At 38.1% G+C, this 12,759-nt stretch overlaps 1 protein-coding gene across 1 annotated transcript in view; it reads left to right on the top strand.

Annotated features, from left to right (window-relative positions):
* Positions 1–12,759, top strand: part of pan3 (poly(A) specific ribonuclease subunit PAN3) — a 119,974-nt gene that overhangs the window by 39,612 nt on the left and 67,603 nt on the right. Inside the window, exons 4-5 of the mRNA XM_067986002.1 lie at positions 1,723–1,790; positions 9,256–9,406. Coding sequence (XP_067842103.1) covers positions 1,723–1,790; positions 9,256–9,406 — 219 coding nt within the window. The remainder of the gene's footprint in view (positions 1–1,722; positions 1,791–9,255; positions 9,407–12,759) is intronic.

Genomic DNA, 12,759 nt, shown 5'->3' with positions numbered 1-12,759 from the left:
CCTAAAATAAGATGCCCAAAACTGGACACAGTATGCTAATTGTAACCTATCGAATGATTTGTATAGATTTAGCATTACCTCTTTGTTTGTGTACACTCTGCATCTAATTATAAAACCTAGAATCCCACATGCTTTTTTTTTTAACAGCTTTATCAACTGGTCATTCCACTTTTGCAAATTTGTCTGTCTGAACCCTTATGTCTTTCTCCTAATAATGTTTTACCCTGTATTGTACATGTGCTTTCCTTATTCTTACTCCCAAAATGTATTGCCTTGCATTACTCCATTCAATTTCACCTGACATGTAGCAAATTTATTAACCTAAATCCTGTTAAAATTGCTTACAGTTCTCTTTATAGTTAACTATACTCCTTATTTTTGTGTTATCTGTAAATTTAGAAACATAGAAAATAGGAGCAGGAGTAAGCCATTTGGCCCTTCGAGCCTGCTCCGCTATTCAATATGATCATGGCTGATCCTCTATCTCAATACCATTTTCCCGCTCTCTCCCCTTACCCCTTGATGTCTTCTGTGTTTAGAAACCTATCTAGCTCCTTCTTAAATATACTCAGTGACTTGGCCTCCACAGCCTTCTGAGTGAAAAAAATTCTCCTCATCTCAGTCCTAAATGTCCTACCCTGTATCCTGAGACTGTGACCCCTCGTTCTGGACACCCCAGCCAGGGGAAACATCCTCCCTACAGATATCTTCCAAGCTTTTATATATGTAATGAAGGAATACCTGGTCCCAACTCTGTTGGCACCACAGTTTACATTTCTCCAGTCAGAAAAAATAATAACAGATATCCTCCATTTTCTGTCCTTTTAAATTTCTTATCCGTACTGTCACATTTCCTTTAATACCGTGTACCTTAATTTTATCAACAGGCCACTTGTGCAGCACCTTATCTAATGCCCTTTGAACATCATTTATCAACGCACTGCATTACTTCCTTGCAGTTAAATTTGTCAGACATGACTTGCATTTTAGCAATCCATGTTGACTGTCCCTATGCAAACTATTTGTAGTTGAGTATTACTATCCCATGTTATGGCCTCTAGAAGTTTATCCACTACCAATGTTAGGCTCACTGATCTATAGTTACCTGGTTTATCTCTTTCTTCTGTTTTGAACAGATGTGTTACATTGGTAACCTCCAGTCCTCTGGCACATCTTCCACATCCACATGTTTGAAAGATTGTAGTCAGAGTCTCTGCTATTTCGTCAAAGAATTCCCTAAACATTGTAGGATGCATGCCTCTGCGGACTGGTATCCTTTCCACTTTGAGTTTAACCAGTTTTTTCAGTACTACTTCTTCAATGTTATCCCATCTAATTGCTTCCTTCACTTTCTGCTCTGGTAACCCTTGCACACTCTTCTGTGAAATCCGTGGCAAAGTATTCATTTAGTATCTCTACCATCTGCTCATCCTTTAAGATTTCCTTTCATCTCTAATCGGCTGTACCCCTTTAAATGTTCTTTTACTTTGTGTTTATAAAATCCTTTACTGTTTCCCCTTGTTACTGGCCAGTCTTTCTGCATACCCTCTCTTAGCCTTTCTAATATTTTTTGCTTTCCCTTCTATATTTGGCTTGATTTTCTTTAGTGTAATTAGCCCTAGATTTGTCATATTCCTCTAAGTCACATTGAAAGAGCATATATAATAGCAATACAAACTGGCTTTTAATCTAAGATTTAATACTTAAAACTTTTTTTTGTAGATCAGCTAAATTTACCTGCCTCACTGTTCAGTGATTTCTCTGGCCTCAGCATTTCTCAACGGAGAAAGGTAGGTAGTTTGACTATATTTTCAACTGCTAAGTGGCTGTAGTTAATGTTACTGCGTCATTTGTTCTTTTACTTGCATTTTTGTGCCTCATTGTGCAGTCATTCCGAAAGATAATTTGATATATACCTTTATTGGAACTGAAATGGCCAAAGCTGAATAAAGCTACTTTTTGCAGTTCAAAAAAATCTCTGACCTTGGGATTGAGATAATTATTGTAGCTTAACCTTTGGCATGTGATGCTATCTGAACCTCTTGATCAGATTAGTATGGCTTATTAATCGCTCCCATTATTCTCTATTAAATCCATTGATTTCCGTAGTTACCATAATAATTAATATTATAGAAGCTGGTAAAATCTATCCTCTGGTAATTGGGCTATGTGCTGTGTGGCAATATGACATCAGTTTGTAAAACACATTTCTAAATTGTAACTTTCAGCAAACATCAGTCTTTATACATGAAAAATTTAGATATAATAGAAATGATCTCTTTCTGCATTCTGGTAGCTGGACTTATTTTAATAGTTTGTCAAATTACTTAAATGTAAATTGACAAAAACATTGCATCATTGCTCCAATGCGCAAAAAACTTGCTTTGCAGCATTCACTGTTAAAGTCTTAATTTTGCTTCAAATTTTAAAAAAATTTTGGAGAGTGCTTTCAGTGTAAAGTACTCTTCTTCCCCTCTCCCCGTCCACTTTTTAAAAAAAAATGTCTTGTATATTGTGTCGTTTCCGCTCCAACGGAGACTTGGCACTAGTGAAAGCTGCCTGCTTCCATGTGTGCTGTTGGAGTGGTGCCAGGTGCTAGTCAATATCCAAAATGTTTCATTGGGAGGGGAAATATTGGAATAAGTTGAAGATTTCTTCCACAGTCTAAGATATGGTCATATTGTTTTTAGATATCAGTAATGGATAAGAGGGAGTACTTTAAATGAAAGGCCTGTCATCGCCTTTAATGGCATACATTAATTTTATTTGAAGATTTTTATTCCATTTTTTAAAAAAAGAAAGCAAAATTGAGTGTGTAGTAAGTTTTAGGATATGCAACCATAGCAAATTGCATTTTTATAGCACCTTTCACGTAGAAAATATCATGAGGCAATTTACAGAGGGGGAAGAAAAAAATATAGAATATAAAGCTATGGGTGGCCAGCCATGAAAGGAGATTTAGAAGAGGTGACTGAAAGTGGATCAAAAGATGGGTTTGAGTACACTTTTTAAGGGTGAATGGGCTTAAGGAGGGAATTCCAGAGAGTAAGGTGGAGATAGCTGAAGACTGTCACCAGTGGTGGGGCGAAGGGAGAACTGGATTGCACAAAAAGACCAGAGGACAAGAGGATGTAGAGAAGTGTAGAAGGCTGGAGAAGGTTGCAAACATGGGGTGAGGCAAGGCCATGGAGAATTTGAAATGAAGATCTTAAGTTCAATGCATTGGAGAATAGGGAGTTGATATTGGTCAGCGAGGATGGAGTGATGAGCAAGTGGGACTTAGTATAAGGCAGGATATAGGCTGGCAAGGAGGCTATTGGAGAAATCAAGTCCAGAGGTGACAAAAGTGTAGGTAAGGGTTTCAGCAGTGGTGGGGATGACGTACAGACGGAAGCTGCCAATGATGATGGATAAGTTGTGGAATTTGAAGCTCAGCTCTGGGGTTGAACAGAACACCAAGGTTTTGTGCAGTCTGGTTCAGCCTGAGCAACTGGCTGGAGAGGGGAATAGTCAATGGCAAGAGAGAGGAGGTAATAAAGGGGGCTGAAAAAGATGGCTTTGATTATCCTGATATTCAGTTGGACTCGTCCTTGACTATATATTGGACAGACAATCTTGACAGCACAAAGGTGATCGAGAAGTTTTGGAGACGTGGGACTAGAATAAATGGCCTGTTTCAGCATTGTAACATTGAGTCTAGAATGATGGTGAACTAGTTTGCTACTTCTGACCTTAAACATTGGATGGGTTGCCAGCTTTTTCGAAAAGACTTGCTTTGCTATGGGTCCATGTGATCTGGTTGATTACATCATTTTAGTAATTAGTGGCTAACTATTTTAGTTTTTAATTCAGAGTAGTATTGTAAGAATATTGATGTTCCTAGTCATGTGGCCATGGGGAAAACTTGACCAAGTAATTCTATAAAGAAAGCAAACTGGTGAAAATCTGGAGTTGGTTATTGGAAGAGAGAGATTTGACCTGGAAAACAAATTCTAAGATATAGGTATGGACATTGTTTTTCATCTGCCAAGTTGCTTTGTTTTTCAGATGAAGGGTTTTGATAGTAAATAGGGAAAGACTACTTCTTTTGACTGGGGCGTCATTAAGAGCGAGGAGCGAGATTAGGAGAAATTTCTTTGCACAGAGGCCGTAAGCTCTGGAAATCCCCCCCCCCCCCCACTAAACTTCTCTGCTTCTCTACCTCCTCTTTTTAAAATGCTCCTTAATGCCTATGTCACCTGTCCTAATATCTCTTTATGTGGCTTGGTGTCAAATTTTGTTTGTTAATGCTTCTGTGAAGCGCCTTGGGACGTTTTACTATGTTAAAAGTGCTATATAAATGCAAGTTGTTGTTTCTCCCTTATGTAGTTATCTAGCTTCCCCTTAAATGTATCTGTTATTTGCCTCAACAACACCATATGGTCGCAAGTTCCACATTCTAACTGCTCTGTTGGGTTTATTAGTGACTATCTTATATTTATGACCCCTAGTTTTGGACTCCTCCACAAGTGGAAACAGCTTCTCTACATCTACCCTATCAAACCCTTTCATAATTTTAAAGACCTCTGTAGGTCACCCCTCAACCTTCTCTTTTGAAGAGAAAAGAACCCCCTGCCTGTACAGTCTTTCCTGATAGCAGAACACAGAGGTTTTAACCATCATCTTTGTAAATCTTTTTTGTACCTGCTTCAGTGCCTCAATATCCTTTTTGTGATATAGTACTATACACAGTTCTGAACTCCATAAGTGTGGTCTAACCAAGATCCTATATAAGTTTAACATGACTCCCCTGCTTTTGAATTCTGTTCCTCGAGAAATGAACCCCTGTGCTTTGTTTGCATTTTTTATTGCTTTGTTAACCTGTATTGCTACTTTTAATAATTTGTGTATCTGTACCCCTAGATCCCTTTGCTCCTCTACCTATTTAGTCTCTTATTTTCCAAGGAGTATATGGTCTTATTCCTCCTACCAAAATGCAACACCTCACACTTATCAATATTGAAATTAATTTGCCATTTACATGGCCATACTGCAAGTTTATTCATGATTCTTCATTCTAGTGAATCCGTGCTGTACCCACTCCATGGCCAATATATCCTTCCTGAAGTGTGGTGCCCAGAACTGAATGCAGTACTCCAGATGGGGTCTGACCAAGACTCCTTACAACTGAAGCATAACTTCCCTTTGTATTCCGTGTGAATGTAGAGCTAGACTGAAATTTAAGCAGTTTATAAAATTTCTGAGGAAACCAGTGAAGCATCGTAATGTGGTACTTTGACTACTGCATGTTTTTCAGAATAATTAATTAGACAGTCAGTTGAGCCTTGTGACTCTCTATCATTTTCACAATTTCCATGAAAAAGGACCTAGTAATTCTTCCAGTCCAGTTTCTGATTTAAAAAGAAATAGAAAAATAATTGTTTACCTTATTCCTGTTCCCCATTTTAATTAAAAAAGGTATACTGATAGGACACAGACATTTTTAGTCCATTTTTACACCAAAAAAAAATTTTTAGAACACATTTTCTCTCACCGCCACCCCCCACTCCTTCCCCTGTGGCATTGACTCTTTGGGTGCAGTACTAAGTACTTGGATTCAATAAACATGACTACATGCTGGAAAGTCTTTGTTGAACCTGCACAAAATTGGATTCATGTATTTTTGCAACCAAACCTCAGTATTTCTGCTAGAAAACATTTCACCGCTGTGCTCAGCCAGCCTACAAGAAGGGGTTGTTCAGGAGAGCTCAGCGTGTATGCTTTATGGTACAGATCTGCAGTGTTTAATATTATGTGCTTTTGACAGAGAATTTTCTAGTTGTGAAAATTCAAAAATGAACTTGTACATTATCTGAAAATCCAAATACTCCGCCATCTATGTTATTCTGAACATTTCCACACCATAGATCTAGTGACCTCAAAAGGAACTAGCTTTCTAACAAGCAGTTGACCAATGCGGACCATCCAAATGTCTATGGGCCGTAATTTGCTTTGGCAGGGCATCTAGCGGCGTTTCCCATTAGTTAAATCTGCCCTTGCAAGTTTAGGTTTTTAAATTTTTTGCGTAGCATGTTGCTGAAAGTGCGAGCTGATAACATCACAGTGAGGGAATCCGGGTATCTGGGATCTAGCGAACGGGGCAAGCAACTGTGTATCTTCTTAACCAATCAGATTGAAGGATTGTGAAATTAACAATGCAAGGACTGAGAAGGAAGTGTAAATTAGAGTGGTTGAATTCAATGTCAAATCAGGTACAGAAAGAGGAATAAAGAGAGGGAAGAAAGATTGGATTGAGAGAGAGAAAAAAAGAGACAGAAAGGAAAAGTAAAAAAATAAATAAATTTTACATTTTTTAAATCTCCAACAATTAAAACCTGAAAGAATGAGACTCCACACTTGTAATAGTTAATTTTCAGTGCCAGAGAGGTTGACTAACAGTAATTAACACTTATCACGTCGTTGAAAAGGGACTTAGACTGAAATGGACAAGACTAAACTTGTTTAGATCGTATCTACAGCGCGAATACAGCAACTTCACGCCGTTCAATGCATTTCAATGGCGGGGCAGACAGTGAGATGTCTTTTTTGCAAAGCTAACGGCAGAACAGCCCATCTCGGACAGCAACTTTTGGATTTCTGCGCTTAACCGCATATCTGCACCTCGCCTGAAGTTGCTGTAGCATTTGCGCACAAATAATGGCGAGCACCATTAGCCTCACCGTTATTTTGACAGCAAATTCTGGACTAATGAGTGCTGTCGAATATATTATTTTTGAGTATGGTATCTTTTGTGCTGAGTATCTAGGGAATTGTAGTTTTTCCCCACAATACTGTAGATAGGACGCAAAGGTACAGTACTAAATGATCAAACACTATAATTAGTGTAGTGCGATATCTCTTGAAACAACTGGAACCACAATGTAGTATATGCTTCAGATTCCAGAACAATATTATTAAAGCTTCTAGAATTCAGGTAAAGGCAGTGAATTATGTTTGTTACTTTTGTCTTATTATTTTTACCCTATTTAAGTTTATTCACTCTAATGCATACAATTTATTTTATCTTCTTTCGTATTTCTGTTTTTCCAGTTATAGTCTGATTCCTGTTTTCTTCCATATCGAGTTTTTTTTTAAAAAGCTTTAACTTTATCTTGTTTTTTTTGGGAGGAGATCTTAAATTAGCCAACTATTTAAATAATAATTTTGAAGCTGCTGGTTGAATTTAATAATTAACTTAATGAATTGCTGACTAGGTTATTGTGATTAATATGCTAATTTTGTGTTGATAATTGTTTACATCACTGATTTTAATAAAAATTGCTGAGGACTGTACGAATTTAAGGAATGTCTTTTTGAAAGTGTGTTGACAGCAATTAATAAAGAATATAATTGGCTGATTTTATTAATTAGCTGTGTTTCTACCAGTACATGCATAGTTGGTCTTCTGTTCCTGGCCTTTTGATGCCCATCCAATAGTTCAACTGCTGCTGCTATTCCAGATTAACTACTGCTGCTTTTCCAGATTAACTATCTCTGGCTTCTCTCCGATAACCGCAGCTTATCTCCGAATACACTTTCTTGGTAGTCCTAATTCGAACATTCATGGGAAGTCTGCGGGCTGGATGAAACTATTCTGTGGGCCGTACGTTTGACACCCCTGCAATAGAAACTGCTTTACTTTGCTTCTAACTCTTGGTATAGAATACTCAGGAGTGCATTTGTGGGAAAATGTCTTATTCCCCAGCACTGATCTCCTTTAATGAGTACAAATAATAGAAATTGAAACATAATGTCTAAGTTACAACATGGGAGGTGGTTTGAGATCTTCATGTTTTGCTGTTCAGTTGATAGTGCAGGACTGTAGACTTCATCTACTCAATGATTATCTGACACAAAATATGCTCTTGATGATTTGGGATTGGTGCTGCCACTACACCTGTCAACTAGTTTTCTGTGAATATTATATGTACAATTCATTACCTTTGAGTCTGGTTTGGGAATAGGAAAGAAATTTGCTACAGCTTCCATAACTATGACTATGACTATTTTGTGTAAATTTTTTGATTACCTAAATGGTGCGATTGATTAAATAGGTCCTTGAAGCCTATTTTAATATTGGAATTTTTTGTGAAGAGAAAGTTCTATCTTTTGTTCTCGCCACACGATGGACAAGTATCCAGTTTAGCTATAAAAATTAGAGGTGTCCATACCGTAGAGGTCTCTTTCCTGGCCTCTAAAGGGACACCATCAGGCAACAATCCTTGTTCTTTCTGTCCAGCAGTCAACATCAATTATGTTGCCTTAACCATCCTCGAACATTTTTGGAGTCATGTATAAACCAAGTTGTTTTCCTTTAGTAATTGCAGTATTTTATATTTTGAGCATTTTTTTTAATACAGGGTTTCAAATGCTAAATAAATTTCAGAAAACATTTTTATGCAGCGGCAGTTGTCTCTGGAGCAGTGTGATGGCTTCACTGTGACAGTCCTTTGTCTTGAGATTATAACACAGACTTGACACAATCACAAGTAGATTTTTGCATACCACAGTCCAACAAACAAAACCAAGAACGCTAAACATTAGGTACAACGTAACCATCAGAGACAGCTAGATAGACCTGTAATATTTCACTTCTGTCCATCTTTGTTCTCCCTCAAATTAATGTGCAATTGTATGTGTTTCCGGCACATGCACATGTATACAAAAAAAACCTTGAGTTTCTATTATACGAAATGGAACAGTACTTCAGTGAGTAGAATACTCCCAAGTTCTTTTTGCTCTTTCATCTTGTTAATACACTCATGCACTATTCTGTCCCACTTGGTCTCCATCTATATTGCATTTACATTTCTTGTTTGGCTTCTTCCCTTCCCATCAATTTTGTACCAAAAATAGCAGATTTACATGGGGTGAGGTAGATGCTTAAACCCTTTGCTTTAATCTGGCTTATTCATAGCCAGTTTCCAAGGGTGTTTGATGCTTTGATGTGACTATGTACAGGAGTGAAAATTCTGGTTGATTAATCAAAGTTCAAGTGAAAGAGCTTGTTTTTACATCTTGGGTTCCCAGTGTGTTTCTTCTCTGCTTGATCAAAAAATAAAGTCATTTATTTATATATATCTTTAAAAATTAGAAAGAGAATAATTTATAAAGCCTTTTCAAAACAGTAAAATGTGAACTTTAGGTTAAGTGCCACGCAATGGACTTTACTGATCGTTACGTGAATAATTGCATAGAATGTTGTTTTATTGCCAGACACCGAATCCAGCTGCAAGCGAATTCATCCCTAAAGGAGGATCAACCCCTAGGCTAAGTTCTGTGTCCCAGTCCAACATGTCAGCCTTTTCACCAGCCTTGTTCTCTCATCCGTCCTTGGGCAGTCCATCAACAGCTGGGTTAGCCCCAGGTAAGCTACTAGTGATTCATTATATGCCAGAAAGGCTCTTGTGTACATTGCCTTTTATTGCAGGAATGGGTAAAATTTAAAGCAAACTGTTTGTTAAAGCACCACTTATAAACTATTCTAAAGAAGGAGTGGAAGAAGTTATTTGAGACCGAAGTACTCACTCCATCAATACACTGAAAGGGAAAAACTTGCTGAGAAATATTCCTTCCCAAAGAGGAGAAGGACTCTGTGTTTTCCTAGTGTAAAAGTAGCTTTGTGGAGATATGCATTGTGAAATTGTCCAGTTAGAAAAGACCCACTTAGATAGCTTAACTGATAACTGTTACAAGACCCAGCACTGTTTGATCTTGCATTGACATTTGACTGGGACAGGCATCTAGGACTGGAAAGATGTCGATCCCTGCTCTGTCCTATAGTAGCTGGTTAGATAGGAACTTTGAAAAACTTACTCAAGCATATTATTTTCCACATGGAGACCTGATGGTGTTCAAGAAACAGCTTCTACATCATATAAATGAACCGCTCTCCTATTCTCAGCTTTTTTCTCTATTCTATTAATGTGAGGAGTGTGGGCGGGGGGGATATTGTCAGGATTCCTGATCACTATCTCTACTAGAATTTTGCATTTGTGAACATCTGAAGACAGTTCAGGCTTGCTTGTGAAGCTGTCCACTTTTGAATAGCTTGTTGATACTTATGTCAAGGCTCATCAATGAAGAATAGCAACTTGGGCAAAGTGCCAGCGGACAACTGACACCTGTACAACTGTCCCAGTAAAGAACCATTGCCTTGAATTTAAAATTCTCATCCTTGTGTTCAAATCCATTCATGGCCCTGCTCCTCCCTATCTCTGTAACCACCTCCAGCTCTACAACCCTCAGAACTCTGCGTTCCTCCAACTCTGGCCTCTTGTGCGTCCCCAACTTCCTTCGCCCCACCACTGGGGGCCGTGCCTTTAGCTGTTTAGGCCCTAAGCTCTGGAATTCCCCTCCCACCCCCAAACCTCTCTGCCTCTCCACCCCTCTCTCTTCCTTTAAGACGCTCGTAAAAACCTACCTCTTTGACCAAACTTTTGGTCACCTGTCCTAATGTTTCCTTCTTTGGCTCGGTGTCAATTTTTTTTGTCTGATTACGCCCCTGTGAAGCGCCTTGGGCTGTTTTACTACGTTAAAGGTGCTATATAAATGCAGGTGGTTGTTCAAGAGGGAATGGAGAAAAATTAGGGAGGATAAAAATACCAGTACTCTAGAATGAGACTATCTACCATCCAAGAGGAGAAATTCTGAATTTATGTAATTATGACCCCGCCTGGTTGGATCCAAAACCTTTGACTGACCATCTCAAAACTTGAAAGCAACCGAAAAGTTCCTACTATTTGGGCTTGAGTCGCCATGAGAAATAGGAGTCTTCTCTCTGCTTAATAGTAACTGGACCTGCAGAGTCTTTTCTAGTTGGGAGGTATGTGTACTGGCTCCCCACAAGATGCATTTTTACTGTAAAGTAAGATTTATCTTTCTTTTGATCAGAAGAAATTCAAATTTACGTTGCTAAGTTTCTGTGAAGAGTATTTTAAAAGTGCTTCCATGTGTATTCCTGTTTTAACATGTATGCAATTTGAGCATGACTGCTGAGAAGATTTTTGCTTTTTTTCTTAATCCTGCCTACAGTCAAAACTGCTGGTATTAAGTGTCAAAAGGTGGTATTTGCAGTGGAGATTTTTTGATTCAGCACCAAAAAGTAGAAAACCTTCCATATTTGTTTTTCTTTTTTCTGTCACTTTTCTCCTTTCTTCTCCTGAAGGAGTTGACTTCTTGCTGGGGTGTGGTTCTTCCAATACCTCACCTGTGACCAATATACATGTGTGAACCTTGAATGAGTGTTGACAGACTATCTGATCATGGGAGGATCAATAATCAGAAGCTGGAGCTGAGGCCTATTTGTAGCATCCCTTTCGTAACCCTGGCTGCGATCCACTAACTGCACAGACTGCGAATTGAATCTGGGACCTTCTTGGATTGACTTGCTTAGGTACGCACTGGACAAACTTCCTGAACCATCAGGGGCGCCATCCTTTCACATTTCTTTACCCTTCATGTACACAGGAATCACACTTATGAAAATCATTTGGAACAAGACTATGGCCCGATCTTCTCCACGTCTTTGGGATATGGAAGTCTCATTGTAAACCAAACATTCGTTCAATATCTCCCTTTCTCAGCTGTGTGTTTTAGCACAGAAGAATATTTAGTGGTCAGTTTATATATTATTTCATAAGAATGTATATTGTTTGGTAGAATTTTTTTTGTGAAGTATGCTAGCACAGTCTATTTTAATTTTGAATTTTTGATTTGCAGCTAGCTTCTGAATAGTATGTATTTCTTCACTTTCACATTTTAAGTTGGTAGATTGAGCTATCTTTACCTTGGTTGGATCTTCACTCTGGCTAACCTCCCTTTGACTCAAAATCTAATGATTTTTGTGGATGCTTTCTAGTGACATAGTCAGTGGTGTAATGGCAGTTTTAGAAGAGGATATGATTGCATCTAGGAGGTTCTGGGGGCATGCTTCCCCCAGAAGATTTTCATTTTGACAGTTCTTCTGTGCATTGTAGCATTTTGAAGTAGAACTTACTATATTCTTTGTGAGATAATAGAACCCACTAAGCTAAACAGAAAACAACTAAAATTAATTAGCAAAATATATAATTTTTTTTGATGCATTTCAGGTTATTTCTTGCCATTTTTTTGGTTTCAGAATGAATTGCTGGAAAGATATCCTATTTTGTGAAACAAATTAATCTCATTCTTTAAACAACTATTGCCTCTCTTCAATCACCACTTTATCCAGTATGTGACAGTTACATGTCCTATGGTATTTTCGCACAACCGTAAATATATAAACCCAATAAAAATGTTGCAGCAGATAATGTTTTGTATGCTCTTTTTAGTATCCAGTAAATGTAATGTGTGGTACTTTTTAATGAAGCTTTACAGCATACAGTGCCATTATCTACTGTAATATGTCTGGTTCCTTACCTTTCAAACTCCATTGTTGAATCAGTTGTCCTTCCTTAAAACTGAACAATTCTCTGCCTTGTAGTCCTGCCCACATATTCTTACCTCACACATCTCTCGCATGAGATTAGTTCACTCAACCTCAGCTAGATATATTTATCTTAAACCTTCCAGGCTGTCCCGAACAACTGTACTGAGAGTTGTGTTTTGCATGGTACTCTCTTCCTCTCAGCATTGCTTAATAGGATTGTGTGCATAGCTTCTACTAGACAGCTTCATCTCTATCACTTGATTTGAGCATTGGAGGCTTTTACGTAGGAACAGGAGTATCCCATTCAG

This window comes from Heptranchias perlo, chromosome 6 (assembly GCF_035084215.1).
Source record: "Heptranchias perlo isolate sHepPer1 chromosome 6, sHepPer1.hap1, whole genome shotgun sequence".
Lineage (NCBI taxonomy): Eukaryota > Metazoa > Chordata > Chondrichthyes > Hexanchiformes > Hexanchidae > Heptranchias > Heptranchias perlo.
Note: the sequence above shows the minus strand (reverse complement) of the source record. Positions and strands in the feature narration are given on the sequence as shown.